This window comes from Amphiura filiformis, chromosome 1 (genome assembly GCF_039555335.1).
Source record: "Amphiura filiformis chromosome 1, Afil_fr2py, whole genome shotgun sequence".
NCBI classification, from domain to species: Eukaryota; Metazoa; Echinodermata; class Ophiuroidea; order Amphilepidida; family Amphiuridae; genus Amphiura; species Amphiura filiformis.
The window spans coordinates 60,070,809-60,087,628 of record NC_092628.1 but is presented as its reverse complement, the minus strand read 5'-3'; the positions used below and the strand labels follow the sequence as shown (position 1 = coordinate 60,087,628).

At 35.4% G+C, this 16,820-nt stretch overlaps 1 protein-coding gene across 1 annotated transcript in view; it reads right to left on the bottom strand.

Moving 5' to 3' along the window:
- LOC140149985 (DCN1-like protein 3) overlaps positions 1–16,820 on the bottom strand; it is a 43,372-nt gene that overhangs the window by 3,055 nt on the left and 23,497 nt on the right. The window contains 1 exon segment of the mRNA XM_072171990.1: positions 1–809. Coding sequence (XP_072028091.1) covers positions 1–537 — 537 coding nt within the window. The 5' untranslated portion in view covers positions 538–809.

Sequence of the window (16,820 nt, the reverse complement as noted above, 5' to 3'; positions counted from 1 at the left end):
CCGCAGCTCAGGAAACCTAGATTGAATGGCTTTGATTGAGTCTGCTTTTATTGATTTGCATCCTTGTACAAATTCAGTTCTTGTGAATCGACACATTGTAGTGGCCTGGAACTTCCACGCTAACACTAGTACTATAAACTCCTCAGGGTGCACCATTAAATCATCACAGAAATTTTCCATACCTTCAGCAAGAATGGAATCTTCTGAACTATCTTTGTACTTATCAAACAGTTTGTTCACTTTGCTCTCGGAAAACTCTGATTTGGATAATTTGACATTGCCGTCCATTCCGTTACGGGTAGTTTGAACTTTCTGAAGCTTTGAATGGGCTCCATTAGTAAAACTATGTTCCATGCTTGGTCTACTGGTAGAATATGTCCCTGGCAAAGGTTTCTCTGGCAAGGGTGGTGGTACAGTTGTTTGGCTAGTTGCCTGTGGTGTTGTCATGGGGGTTTCTGGGGAAGCCCGTTGGGCGTTCTTCCCATTCTGATCTGTACTGCTAGGACTATCACCACAACTTGAGAAGCACTTTCCCATTTGGTGATGAGATTGTGGGAAAGGCTAAGCCCTCATAAACACTTCTCCACGGTTGAGAATTACTTATCCACAATGAATATCACATTAGACTCCTTCCAAGCTGAACATCAGTCTACTTTTCAGTCTACACATAGGTAGATTCAACACCAAACATAGAAACCCTGCTACAGCTATCTATTCCACCCTCCAGGTTTTTACACTGGTACACCAGACTGTGTTACACCCCTGCTATTCACTCAGTTCTCTTCCAAGTTTCTGGGTTATCACAGTTCCTGTAAAATACAAGAGAGAAAAAAAAGCATTGCATTGCCGTTAGAGTTGTGCATAAATAAATTGACACATGTTTGACACCCACATTATGGCTTGATTACACAGAGTTCACATGAGGACTCAGGCTCTATGCCTGATCTACCTCCTTTATGCATATTTCATAGCAGGCTTTTCTTCTTAGGTACTTTGTATTGCTGACATCGGGGATGTTTTGTCCAGGATAAAGAAAAACCTGTCACCGGGCCTGTCACAATCTCCTTTAAATTATAAATCACCTTGTGGATTAAGTCGTGTATTGTCTGTTGCTTGAAATGTGAAACTTGCCACCAAATTTGTAAAACTAAAATTTTGATCAATTCAGATGTTGTCTTCAAATTAGCTCCATTAATATATTACATTTTAAATTATCAAATCCATATTTTAAGATTGAGACAAACATTTTCTCAAATGAAATGTAAATTGATTCCACCTCAAAAATTAATGTTGAAAGGATTTAGGTTCCAAAAAAAGAACTGCGTACATAAATAACAAAATCAAAGTTGACCTTGCTTCTGGCCAAGTCAGACGTATTTGCAATACATAAATAGAAATCAAATTTAATTATAAAGCAGCAAAATATTATACAAGCTATCCATGCATCCAATTAGTAAATGCCCACATTTCCTCTCCCTGTCTCTCTCTCCCATAATAACTAAACAAAAATCAGTTAGGCAAATCTCTTCCAATTGTCACCTTCGTCATTCACTCATTTTATTTTTGGCTATACTTCCCAATATGTTTATAACAGAATTTTCCACCTGATTACTTCTATTATTTTTAATAGCTATACAGCCATATTGCTACACTGCATTCAGAGTCGTACTTAAATGATATAAATGACTTCACTTATGGCTGTAACATTGACTGTGCACATGAAGCTGCCAGAGCTTTCTCTCTCTCTCTCTTTATTTTGAACATGCTTGCGGTGCTTCCGAACATTACTACACATGATTGGCGAAATGTTATGATGATAAAGTCTACTATAATTGCCTAGCGCAACGTTTTGATAATGTCTGACTTGAGCAATTGCCTTTGCCCACCTCTGCCTGTCAAGGTGTACATGATATTTTGTCAAGTTGTTAAAATGATTTGCATGTGACAATCTAGTTTACTACGTACACAAGGCAGGTTATTAGTATCACGTTCCATAATCTTTCTTAGAATAACACAATATTCTAAGAACCGCTGAACCAATACTAGAAATGTAATACTTGAGTGCACATTAAATGCATATTTTGGATATTATAATTAAATCTTTGAGTGGACCATTTTTGGAATGGGGGGGGGGCTTATTTAAATAGCGTAACATGAAAAAATGGTCCCTAGTTATTTATTTTTTTTTACAATTTGCCACTTCTTGGATACATTTGATGTCCAAAACCCACATGATGTACAAAAAAGTGACATCATGCAATTAAAACATTGACCCATGGACAGTCATTTGAATTACGAACTCAGTTTTATTGTGCACATTCCTTTTGCAAGATTTCAACTCTACCTACAGTCACTGCCACAATTTCTTGATTATTTCTACCCTATTCTTTTGCCACTCATTTGGCGCCATGGTGACGGCAAATAACTAGCTTTTCAAGACATCCAAGAATTTATAAATAACAAAGTCCATTTTCATTCTCAAACAGCATTTGACATTAAGCAAAAATTAATAACAATTGCAATTTGTTCAAGTCATAATCACATATGCCACTCAGATTACATTCATCAAACCAAAATACTGAAAATAGTTTTTCAATATTGATTAATCCAATTGTACGTACTGCTTTTAAAAGTAGGAAGCCAATTTAGAAATTGAAAATCTCTTCTCACAATAATAACATTTTGTAAAACAATCGAAACCCATTGTAGCTATCAATCTACATTGCATGTCTTCAGTAGGTTTTTTTTGTAAATGGGGCAAGCCAAGACATGATTATTAATTTTGCTAGGTTAAATCCCCTTCTACCCTACATAATATCCTCCTCTGCCCCTTATTTTTCCATTGCTGAGCACACTATATAAAGACGCTGCATACAAATTGAGTCCCGAGTTTTCTAATATGACCTGCGTATCCACACACACATGTGCATCTGTGACACATTCCATAGCCAATATTATTTTCATTCATGCATAATTTAATAATTCCAATCTGTATCACCTACCTACCTATACTATAGACTTATTATACCATACCATACTTCAAGGGCTGGATAATGCTGTCATCATTTCAGAGATCTAATGGGAGCGTGTGTGTGTGTAGGGGGGGGGCTTGTAAAGACATGTAAATAAAGATGCACAACCGAAAATAGCATAGCAACCTAGGCACCCTGCAACCGAGAACATCCATGGTTCCCTCTACCTACCAGTGTGTTGCAAACATAAAAATGCATATAAAATCTGGGGGCCATTTCACTGAACTTTTAACCCTTCGTAACCGTTTGCAAAGTTACGAATACCCAATACTAAACATAACTTTACGAAGGGTCTCTGTAGTAAATCCCTATTACTTACGAAGTTTAGTGAAATGGAACTTATGACTTGTCGTAAGTTACGGACGATTTTACGAAGCTTCGTAATGTTTAGTGAAATGGACCCCATGTCTCATTTGCTGATGTAAGGTAATATCTCAGTTTGATAGTAAAAAGTTTGCAGCTTAGCTTGGGGTGTGCAAGGGCCTTGGTTAGAATCATAACCTCAATTCATTCCAACCTACCCCATCCCAAAATTGTTATTAAAATCTAAAAAGGCTTACTTTTGAACAAATTTATCTCTCTTGCTTTCACTATACAATAATTACAAGGCCAACTTTGTCTACATCTATGAAATTAAAATGTCCATTGAGATGTAATAGCCCATCTGCTACACCAATTGACAGTACATAATGTTTCATTACCATGCACATGTATGTTGAACCAGGATGTACACATATTAGTCACCTATTCTATCCCATTGTTTGTTTTGATGTACAAAGTAAGAAAAAGTAAATCCTGTTGGAAATATTGGATTGGACTGGATTGGACTAGATTGGATTGGATTGGATTGGATTGAATTGAATTGAATTGAATTGAATTGAATTGAATTGAATTGAATTGAATTGAATTGAATGAATAGGATTGGATTGAATTGTATTGAATTGAATCAAATCAAATTGAATCAAATCGAATTGAATTGAATGGAATTGTATTGAATTGAACTTATTGAATTGAGGTGAATTGAATAGAATTGAAATTAACATGTTGAAGTTCCTTTTGCAATCTGCATAATCTATTCTTTAAAACCAACAATTGAAAGCAAACAAACAAAGGCTGAATGTTTTAACAATGCATTTGTAGATGAAATAGGAAATGCATGAAGAAGCTTGAAGAAGTCAACTCATTTACCTGTAACTTACCATTGTCATGACCACAAACTTGACTATAAAATGGCTTTGCTTCAATGAGCATAATACACTTGAGTCATTTACAATGAAGAGTCCTCCGTGGCAAAACACTGTATTTTTTGTGGCCAACGTCTCTGTAATTTCATATAAAATCATCATTAAATCATGAAATACAGCTACACTGCTACATTGTAGTACCACAAACATTAAATGTAATAAACCCTGCTCCAACTCTTTAGCTCAAACCTCAGACAAACAAAACGGAAACATTTGGGTCAGAGTCAGACAGCCTAAAACCACATCACACTTGAACAAAATGGTAGTTTTGTTGGTTCCAGTCTCCCTTAATACCATACAAGTGTATGCACTAAATTACACCCACATACTGTAATTCACATACCGCTCATTCTACAAAATCCGGTGCCAATCCACTAAAAAAATTGACAAAATAAAAGTTGTTCAAAAAAACCTGCTTTTTGTGTTTTTTAAAAGTAAATGTATCACTACTTTCAGATGTAAAAATTGCCAACACCACTTGCATATTTTTCTTTCAGGATGTCATGATGTTTTTAACATTAAAACTCAATGTAATGTTAGCTACGTTACCGACTATAAAATGGGCTGTTTTTACTCAATCCAAGGTCATAAAAAGCAAATTAAAGATCACTTGAGTGAAATGTAAAACAGATTTCACCATTTCATAGAAGTTTTGAAGATGCATAAATGAGTGTGTAACGTAGCTCACAGTAACGTAGTTCACTGGTTTTAATGTTTTTAATGTGATTTGCGAACGTTAGAACGTTATGTCGGTTAATTCTAATATAAATGGGGTTCACCACTGGTAGCTTTCACATATTATTAGGAAGTACATGTAATACAAGTGCATACTATAGAATTCTGGTAACGTAGCTCACCAATCTTAACATGGTCGGTCGAAATTTCAATGTTTAAAACATTACAATACAAAAAAGCTAAAGCAACAAGATTTTTAATTTGATTTTTAAAAACCTATGAGTGTTTCCTTTCAAAAACCGCAAATTACATTGATACCTCTGTTTTACTTCTTTCCAATAACGTGTGTTAAAAAGCGGTAACGTAGCTCACAGCGTTTTGGTGGAAAGTGCAATTTATTTTAGAATTACACAAAGACATTTTAATCACTAAAAATAATGTTGATAAACAATATGATGGTGCATTATCTAATTAAAAAACAACAAATATGTAAAGAAATCGCATTTATTCAAAGAAAATATTTAGGGTTAGATGTGACACTTGAGCTGTGGAAATGCATTTTTAGCGATTTTTGAGCCTTTGCAAGGGTTAATCAGGCTGAAGAAAGCATTTAAAGTATGGAAAACTATATATGTCCGTGTAGATCTCGTTGAGTTCTACCAGAAAAACAACATATTTGATGCCCTAAATGCTCGACAAAGTTTTTGTGGACCAAAGAATGAAAAAAAGGCTATTGGCACCGGATTTTGTAGAATGAGCGATACACATTTGGCAAAGAGTGTTCTTTGTGTAATTTTGTATGTAGTTTCCTGGAATAACAACTAGTGAATTTTCTTCACTTTAGCTTAATTCCTAGCTGTAGTATAGTATTATAACAGGGCCGCAGTAAGGTTGAAAAATGTGGGGCGGCATCAAAATGAGGGGCAGCCAAAAAACACATGCACACCCAAAATTGGAATTTTGCTACAGCCCTATAAAACTATTCTGGCCTGGTTACAGTGATCAATGCAAATTTATACTGTCTATTAATTATACCTTGCTTCTACTACAGCTCCTGGAAGGTTTCTTTCCATGATCTGTGCTTCTACTCAATGAATTTTCTATCAAGGTCTACGTCATGCAGTGGTGTGCCCAGGGTTTTTTTAGAGGGAGGGGGGCAAGGCAACTTTCAAGGGGAGAAGGCAAAATTTGACGAAAATAGTCAAAAATGGGCTAAAAAGCTTTTATATCTCGGTGGCCAGCATCGCACAGGGGGAAAGAGGGGGGAAAGACTTCTCTCAAGGGGGGGGGGCAGCTATTGTACCCCCTTTGCCCAAATGTAATCTTAAAACAGGTCAAAGGTCAATGAACTCTTATCACTAATGGGTTTTTACCTTCCTTAGAGCAATGAACTACAGACAGAGAACTAGGCCATATTCTTTACCTCCTTGTCAGATCCCAGACAACATGATCTCACCTCAAAACAAAACAATACTGAGAAAATCATAAGCTTATACATTTCAATGCATGTATCATAACCGCCAAGTCCATTTTTGCCAATGTTAAGAATATTCAAGCTGCACTCACATGGAATGAGGCTATCCTAAATGATTGGCATGACACAAACTTGGCAGATATGGCATCCCCTACAGCAAGCGCTATATGGTAGAAACCCTGTATCAATAAATATGAGGTAAATCACTGGGAACAAAATAGTCTACTATTCAGCTACAAACCACCTTCAAAACCACTTCACAGACTGTAGGGTGCAGTTAGTCAGTCAGTCAACTGGTCGACTCGATACAACTAACTGCAAAATTGCATGTCATTGTATGCTTGCCATATGTTACAACTAAGGTGCTAAAATGGCACAATAGCAGAAAACATTACAGATAAATATGGCTTGATATTGGGTGCATGACAGGCTTTAAAGATGACAGGGAACTACACTGCAGTAGCCTAAAGAAAGGTGAAACTACATGTTTCGTAGTATTATTGGGGAGGGAGTTTTTAACGATATAGCCATCTCTTTAATAGCATGCCAGTAGCACTCAACTCTTTATTGCATTATACATACATCTTTCAGGCCTTTCAGTTGCTACCAAGGTATATTTGAGGGCCTGCCCCTACTTCCAGCCCCATTGGATTTCTGGTTACATAATCTGCTTCTAATATTTGGACACAAATATCCAGCTTCACTAGAGAGCATGATCTCTTTTCAAACCCTGGATATCATCATACATCCCAGCAAGCCACTCATCAACATCCGAAGTGCACCTTTCACTAAATTGTCTATATCTCAATGTCATCAAATTGTTAATATTATAAGTGCATCATTAAAGTACAACTACTACTTCACCATCACTGCCTTGTCACTATGTGCATCTAAAAGCTTTATGTATTAATGCTGCTGCTCAGGCTATACGACTAAACAGCGCTGCTACCTTTGACATCTTCAGCAACAGCAACAACAATAATCAAATATAGCAAAAGTTAGAAGTATTCCTAAATTAGAGCGAAATACAGGTAAATCAAATGAAAATGACATTTTATTTAATGCTTTAGCCTAGAACAACATTGATTTATTCCCATTTACAGTACAAGTCTACTGAAGAAAATAATCAGAACTTATCTGGCAGTATTTGTTATCAAAACATGTTCTTTGTAGTGACACAGCTTAATATTGACATATTGAGGAGACATGATTTGGTAAGACTCTCACTATTGACATTTAATACATAGATCTGCTCTGATGTCAGAAATCTAATTCTTAAAACTTGTTTCAATTCTTTGCAAACACAAAATTCTTAGAACTGGGTGCAATTTCACCAATTCTCAAATTGATACCACCGCCGGCAACCACATTGCCTTTATATAACACACCTGCCATGCATTAGCGGTTGTACCAATTTTCTCATTTTGTCTCATTGTTCAGTATCATTGCTCATGTTGCTTCAGCATATTATTGAGTTTAATGTCAAACATGAAATGTGCACTACATAATGTTTCATTAGTTATATAACTAGATCTGCACATAACTAGCAGGGATAGGCAAAATGAGCAGTTACTAGCTCAGTATCAAACCTAAGATTGTCGGCTAGATAGTACTCCATAAATTGGCTTGCCTGCAATTAGCAACTGTAAAATTTTGCATAATTGGCGGCAGTCTTAGGGCATGATGCAAGAAAGCTTTCCATTAACCATTAACTTTGAAAAGGTGCATGAAAACTAGGCTACCATATTTGTGGACTAAAATGATACAGAATGACAAGCCTTGCTTGAATTAAATATATTGAGACAGCATACTATCTTATCACATTCTAGAGCCTGTTTTTGTGTCTTGTGTAATGGTCCTCTTTTTCTTTTTTTTTTTTTTTTGCATTTTTGTTTCCTCTCTTTTTTCTTTCTTTTTTCTTCTTTTGTGTGTGTGTCTCATAAAAGTGGACGGTGAGTGCCTGCCTTTTGACCAAGTCCCTCCATAAATATTTTGTTTTATCTCCTTTTGTTATATAGTTGTGCTTGATAATATGTGATGCGATCAAGCAAAATCAGTCGGAATTCGCAAATATTGATTTTGCAAGCAAAATCAGTCGGAATTCATAAATATTGATTTTGAGATATAGCCAAACAAAGGAAATATTTCCTTTTGTTTCCTGCAGTTTTGGAAACTCTTTAATTGTTCATATCATTGGAACTAGTTGTTCAATTTCAATTGGCTTTTCTGCAAAATGCAGCTTTGTAAATGTTTGTTACTCCTTACTATCGCATCACATAATATTGTTGTTTTTTTACATGTTTTTGTATGGAAATAAAGGTGAATTGAAATAGTTGGAAGTGGATGTTGGTTGCTGTTCACCAACTGTTACAAAATATGCTGCATTTGTCAAACTTCCTGTTTGTGAGACCTAAATATTAATGAGCTAGCATGTTGTGACAAAAACAAATTTCAGGAAAACCACCTTGTTCACTTTATGTGTCATATGGTGAAAAAAACAACTACACCTCATTTGAAATTTGCACAAAATAAGTCTTGCGCTGACCAAAATATGTTAGGATTTTTCTTTTCATGTAATATTTGGTATCCATTTCTCAGCCAAAGTAAAATGAGCATCAAAGGGGTAATGTGATATCTTTGTCATGTACCAGTAACTCCGCGGTGATAAGAAATTTTAATTTTAATTTCTTATTAAAATACTTAAAAACTGTGAAATTTAAATTTTTGGCATCAAAGAGATCTTAAAAATCTGACTCCAATTTCATTACAGCTGCAAAAGTGATGTATACATATGTATATTGAGCAAAACATAAAAATTACTACAATTCTCAAAAACAGATATAACATGAATGAAACATTCCTATTGAAAATTAATATGGTCCCACTAATGGCAATTTATTCAAAAATAACATAATAAAATGTGATTTGAAATGGACAAATGGAGCAATAGCTTCAATTCTGTTTTTTCCAGGACATCCTATATTACATTCAAGAATGATCAATTATCGCCATTCACGGTCCAGCGCTATTATATATGGTTACCATGGAAACATGGTCTATTATCGACGCAATTTCAAGAAAACTACGCAACATCTTAAAGTTGATCAATTTATATTCTTTTGACGCGATACAATAGGTCTGTACCACGAATCAAATCAGGTGATAGATTGGAATGTCAATAACGCTGTCAAATCTCAAATCAAATCACAAAATGTTAACAATTTACAAATTTTGTAAAACGTCCATATTTCTTTGGCACATAGGCCCTATATATTTACTTCACCAAAGTTTTCAATAGGTAAAATATGAAAAAGACATTCCACTTGTAATGCATTTACATGCTCTAATTGGTTTATTTTTAAAATCAACTTATTCCCATCATATTATGTAACTTATCATATATATTAAACTCAACCTTTAACCATAGACTGTAGTCATTTAACCTTGTCCCAAAACACAAGTGACAGGACGATGCAAAAATATAAGATGTAATATTTATCAAGTTGGTGCTTACATCTATCTCGCATAACGGATATATGAAGCAGACTATCAAACCATTAAGAAATGTAGCTGACCGATGTCAACCAAACACCATTGAGAATTCAAGAGAAACCCTGACCTAGATAGACGCCAGGATGCGAGTGATGAGCAAACCAAGACGCAAGATGAAATCGTCTTTGACTAAAATGCAAGAGGTACCTTAAGTACCCTGCTGGAGCCCACGGTAAACATACCAATGACATTATACATATAGGGATTAGGCTAGCAAAACAGCCGCATGTAAATAAATTGGTATTATATAGCATAATCACACGAACGTATATCATGACAGATAGAGATAGCTTCTGTGTGAGTCTGTGTCATAATAAATATGTTATGATTTGACAGGACAATTATAAATTTACATTTTGTATGTATTATCCATTTGTTATAGTAATCCATTTAATGCCTCCCTATAGCGGATCTATGTGTACGGTACAACATACTAGCTGATTAAAGTGCATCAATTATCCTGAATGTTGTCAATGTACTTTAAATATTAATTTCACATTGGCAATGTACTTGAACATAAGATGCTAATATGGGATGACAATTTGAATAATCTGATGTAGTCAAAACTTAATGGAATCATATTTTGATTACATAAATGTATAATCTTTTCAACCATTACTGTGTGCATTGCAAATGCACTTTAACTTCAATGTTGATGTAGTTTGACAATTTGTATGACCGACTACAGCATAGAATACGCAAGTCAAGATTTGGAGAAATCATATGGTTACAAAAATGTCTATTTTCAATTTGCCTAGATATTTGTCCTACTGATTAGCACAGGTTCCCAACCCAATTGTGGGTCAACTAACATGGCTCATACAATAGTGAGATCTTTGGAATATTCAATTTGTAACATGTGACTTGTCATATGTGCATTCAATAAATGAAAATTATTGATTGCTAAATTAAGGTAGGATGGTGTGGCACAAAGGTGGTTTTGTTTTTATCTACAATTTTTTCAAATTGCCTTTGTGTTCAGTTAATTCTGATCTTTGCAACAAAATATGTGGAGATGATTTTAGCTTCTGTAGGACGGAAAGCAGAATGTATCGTCTCTGCATGGCTTGCTTCTATATCTCCTCAGGAGTACACAGACATAGGTTTTTGAAAGGGGGATCCACTCACGAAATATTTCTTGGATCTGCCCTTACCTAGTTACCCTTGGTTTGCAAAATTTCACATGACTGAAATGATTTTGAGACCTCTGGGAGAAAAAAGATTGGTAGATATTCTATTTATTACAATTTTTACATCCACATACATAAACTGCAATGTCACAACAACTCTGCATCGTCCGACAATTTTGTCAATTATAATGGGGCACTAAAAGGCACTAACGGTGTCCCAGACAGCGATGGACGGCAAAATAAACAAATACATAAATTTTAGTGACCAACTGACCTTAACCGAACAATTAATTTTCCATGGCCGAAGACATTTTAACATCATTTTAAAAAAATAAACAAAAAAACAAAAATGAGAACCTGACCATGATTGGCTTGTAATATATACTGGACTTGAGCATCTCTCATTCCATATTAAATGATGGTTTCAGGTCAATCAGTTTTCACACTTGCGGGTACATTGGTGGAAAAAAAATTCCCCCATGATATTCAGGAGACATATCATATGACCAAAAGTAATCATCCATGTCTGTTAACACTAACTACTACAACTGATTTACTATATTGCTAGTGCTGCAACTATCATGGAAAAAATATTATAAAATGGAATTAAAAGATCTTCTATGAATAATGTATTTACATGAATTTTATGGCAAGAACAGAAAATGTATACCATAGAACAATTTTTTCAAAAGTACATATAAATTGAAATCCAAATGGGACCAGAGTTTGTGTCTGTTCAACCATACTGTTCCTGCGTTCCACAATGTTCAGTTCTTGTTTAGTTATACAATGTATGTTTGAATATGTAATGCACTTCATTCAATTGTTCCTTCAAAATAATTTTGCAGAATTAATTGTTCGACTAATTTCAATTAATTTGGCAAAGTCATACCAAGTTCACCAACAAAACAATATAAATCAAATAATTACAAAAATAGAAGTATTTGAAAAGTGTAATTACATGGCCAGGATAGACCTTGTTTGCTTCCAAACATGTTCAATTTGAGGTTACTGACCAGAAGTATTGATATTACCATTTACTCTGTATTGTGTTCATGAGCCATATGCAATATGCCATGTATGACAATGTATTCTATTGAAGGTATTTTTATATCAAACTGGGGTAATAGCCTAGGACTAGGATTACATTGATCATATGAACAAATATCACAAATACACAGCCTATGTTAGATACAAAATAAATAAACAAGAGATAAAACATAAACACCTTGGAAATTCATAACTGTATCATGAAAGCTATTTTCATGATACAATATTCGTCAATTATAAACAAGATTGTATCAACAATCTTTGTCATATTGGCACAAAAATCATCTCCCATTACAGTCCATGCCTTTAACAGAGACAGGCAGGTATGAAACAATCCTGTAATGATTATGTTGAACATTATAAGCAAAAGCCACAGATACACCCAGATGTCATTAATCCTAACTGCTCTTAACTTTTGATCAAATTAAATGCATTTAACCATTGGACCACTCAACATGTGCAAACTGGAAATTTGAATTCAATCATGTATTTTTTGTACATTCATTTCCCTCAATACTTTGCAAGCTGACCTATAATGTACTATGGATTGAACTAGGAGCCTCTTATCAGTAGGCCTATATGCTTCCATCAGATTTGGGCATGCTCAAAAATAAACTCTCCCATTTGATGGTCAATTCTTTATGTGTTGCTTTAAAGTTGTATTACATATTTTCAACTTTTTTTCATACCAACATGCTCTTATTAGACTCTGGATTTATATACCTTCCTACAAGCCTGTCCATGGCTTGTCGGTCTTATTTACTTTCTAGTTCTTTTCAATTTCAGCACATCCACACTTTCATTCTTGATTTCAACTTGTCACACACTTATATCCCACCTATTCATCATTACCAGCACTACTGATCATCAACAAGTATTAAAGTAACATGGTTGCCAATAATCACTAGATCAGGAGGGATATTGTAGCCTGCTAGAACTGAAACCGTGTAATTTGTAAGAAGATCTGTTCGTGTGTAATGAAAAAGAATGTTGACAACCATGCAAGCAACTAAACTACAGATTGCCACATGCTCCATTCATCTGAATACTGATGAGATTCAAAAGATGGACATGATGCAGTGCTAAACTATACACCCACCACCTACATACAGCTTAGAAACACAATCATGCAGAGAATCTTAGCATTCAAGATTCATTTTCCAACAGTTTTGGTCACAAGATATTCTGGACAATTGAAACATATGGTTCAACTCGGTGATCATGACACAACACACACAATCAGAGCTACTACAATAGTGCAGCTAGAGACTGAGCAGCATTTGTTATCAAGCCATACATTTGAACATTATGTGTATGTTATCGCACGAGTTGGGTATGTAATATAAGCATATCCCTTAAAGTGAATGTCTAGGTTACGTTACATGTAGTATAAGTAACAAATCCAACATTCAAGGGAGAAGAAATCTACTACTTGTCTACTGCATTTTTTGACTTGCATAACAAATTTAATGGTATTTAAGCATAACATGCAGGGTACATTTCTCTGGTACTGTTTGTCAGCTTTTTACAAATTTTTAATTGTAATATTCTTTTTTAATAAAAAGAGCTATGAACATGTATTGTATGTGCATCTCACAGAATATTGCACTTGCCTAGTGGAAGGTCTGGTAGTTCTTGACTCAAGGCAAAAAATGTCAAAACAAACTCTACTTTATTTGACACAAATCTCAAGAACCCCAAGACATGTTTAGCTGAAGGTGCAATATTTGATTTTTCTTTGAATCTGAGCAAGAAGGATCCCATAAAGCTTGATAAATATCTAAAAGGCTCCACAAGAAAACACAAATCCAATGTTCTTCAGGATCAAAGGTCAGATGGGGGAGTGAGCAGCAGAGTGCTGGATGGAATGGAATCCAGAGTTGCAGAGTGAGTCCGCCCACCCCACAGACAGAACATTAATACTTCCACATGTAAAACCCACATTATATTTCGTGGAAACATCTTCATCAAGTTCCCTGTATAAAAGTTTAGAGTATTTTAACAGACTGTAAATCCCATTCTGCCATTATAGCAGCTGATAGCTACGTGCCTATAGACAAGTTAGCTGTCAAGTGTGGGCAAAATATCATGCTACATTGATACAACTTCCTTGACCTTATCCATAATCGTTCTGTAAAGCTTTAACAAAACAAAAATGGATGTACATTTTCTCCTGACATGTTATATCTTTGATTGAACAGATATGGTGCCAAATATAGTTAATTTCAACAAAATCTGAATGAAAAATATATCAAATTTGAGAAAACCCCAAATTTGAAGAAAAACTCAAGATACAATTGAGAGTGAGCAGCAATGTTTAAAATCATTTCATCCAATCATTCATTTTAATTTCCCACCTTTGAACGTCCGCTGCTCCTGTGGAGGTGAAATCAACTGTCAATTCAGTGGCTTCTATTACACTATTTAGTTACAAATATTATTTGAGTTAGTACAGGAGGAATCTATGTGGATTACCACATACAAAGGTATCACTCATTTCTTGACTGCAATTCACTGATGTCATCACTGTTTATGTGCTCAAAGAACTTTATAGGTGAGTGACAACTAGGGGTGTGATTTTTTTTTCGGTTTTGTAGTGTCTCTGGACCTAAACCTAAATGCTAGGATCATTCATGGTTGACCTAAAAAAAAATTGAATTTTGCACATTGTTTTGTGTTTTTAATATGAAAATTGATACATAGTTTTCATGTCATACTCTATTAATGATATCAAAATGCATTCAAATTCAATTTTTTTTTTTTAATTTCGGGTTCCCGGGACTCACTCACACCCTTAGTGACAACTTAAATATATCTTCAAAATAAATCGGCCAAACTGGCCCGCAAATTGGCAAGAAAAGTAACAAACAGATCACATATTTAAGGGACGCACCATTCAATTTGCAGAGGGTTGGAAGTTGAGGTAGGAGCATTTTTTTTTGCTGCGAAGTTTCTTTTTTGCAGCACTTATTTTTAAACTATGTATCACCCCAGCCTAGCTGTTTGTTTTTATTTTCATGCATTCACAGTTGGGTGGGGAAACTTGCTTTTGTTTTTAGCGATAGTGTCATCACTGTTTTTTCAAAAGCCCACCCCTGGAAGTCAAATGGTGCATCCCTAAGCACACTAAAAAGGTTTTCAGGACCAGAAACACATTCAAAACAATTTAGAGATCATGCCTGGAAAAAGTCGGGAGCTTGGGAACCATGTTCCCAGGAAATTTTGCTATTTGGAGGGAAATTTTTGTCTTCTAAACAGAGAAATACATAAGAAATAAAGGGGAACATTTTCAAATACTGGAGGGAAATTTTGATGATGTTCCCAGGAAATATTGCATTTTTTCCAGCCCTGTTAGAGATACACTATTTAAAAATGCCCTTCACCCCTTCACAGGCTACATGCAAAAATGGTGGTATTTGCACACATTCTCCAGTTTCATGCATTGGTTCTGCTGCAAATACAAATTTATAAGCAGTGGCAGCACCAGGAATTTTTTTTTGGGGGGGGGGGGCATTGAGGGGGCAAAATCAACAAATTTTGCACAAAATTGCAGTAAAAGTGTTAATTTCCTGTAATTTTGTGTTTTTACTGGGGAGCAACAGGGGGGGCAAGAGTTCTGACGGGGGCACTGCCACTGTTTATAAGGGTATTGCCTAGCAAATTATGCACAACAAATTCATTTAATATGTGTGTACTGCACTCTTGTATTATGCTCATCAGTATTCCCTAGCTGTTTATTCATTCCACCCACTCCCATCTATAAATGGGTTGTGAATCAAGGGGTCTTTGAACGTTGAGGGGTTGTCACCTTCTTTTTCACACTGCAGTCTGTGTGCATCATGGGTGTTTCTTATTTGTTTCTTTAAATGTGTATGGGGTGTGGGTGTAGGCAAAATCTACAGCTATGAAATGATTTGAAATCATCTCAACAATCAGCATATCATACACAGAGCTATTATAAATACATACAGAATCAGCCACTTTGGTCCTCGGTATGTTGATTAAATGTTGATTCATACGTTTTCGTTTTGATAGCAATACACAACGTCGGTAAGTTTTTGTCAGTGCACATACGTATAGGGGTGCATGTGTCAGTGTGTGGTCCCTGGTGTGGTCCTCGTTATACAGACCCAATTTCACTTACCCCCCCTTAATTACTGGAAATAGGCTTGTGGCAATGACCTGATTGTTGTGAATATGGGTTTAAGCTTCATGGTAATTCTGTAATTGCTGACCATTGAAATGGCCTCAAGTAAATTAAGGATAATTTGAAGGATGTTATGCCAAGTCTGTCGCAATTGCTTATTTCACGCATGGATCATTTCATATCAAGCTGCAAAGACTTCTGAATGAGAGGTTCTCTTGCAAATGTCAACATATTTACTTCGTTTTGATATGACTTGACACTCTGATCAGCTCCTAATAGGTGGGACTCGTAACATTGCGGATTGATATGGTGTACACACAGCTGGGCACAGCACCTACGTGAATTGCATCTTTTGTATTGCGTGAGTGTGACTGATGTGCGCTTTTGTGAATTTACGCATGCGTAAGTTGGGACTTTATTGACTCGCACAGTGACAAAAACGGAATAATTCTGGCACTATTTTGAGCTGATCATAGTATAGTAAGAATTAAAAAAGAAATCAAATTACTGTCATTG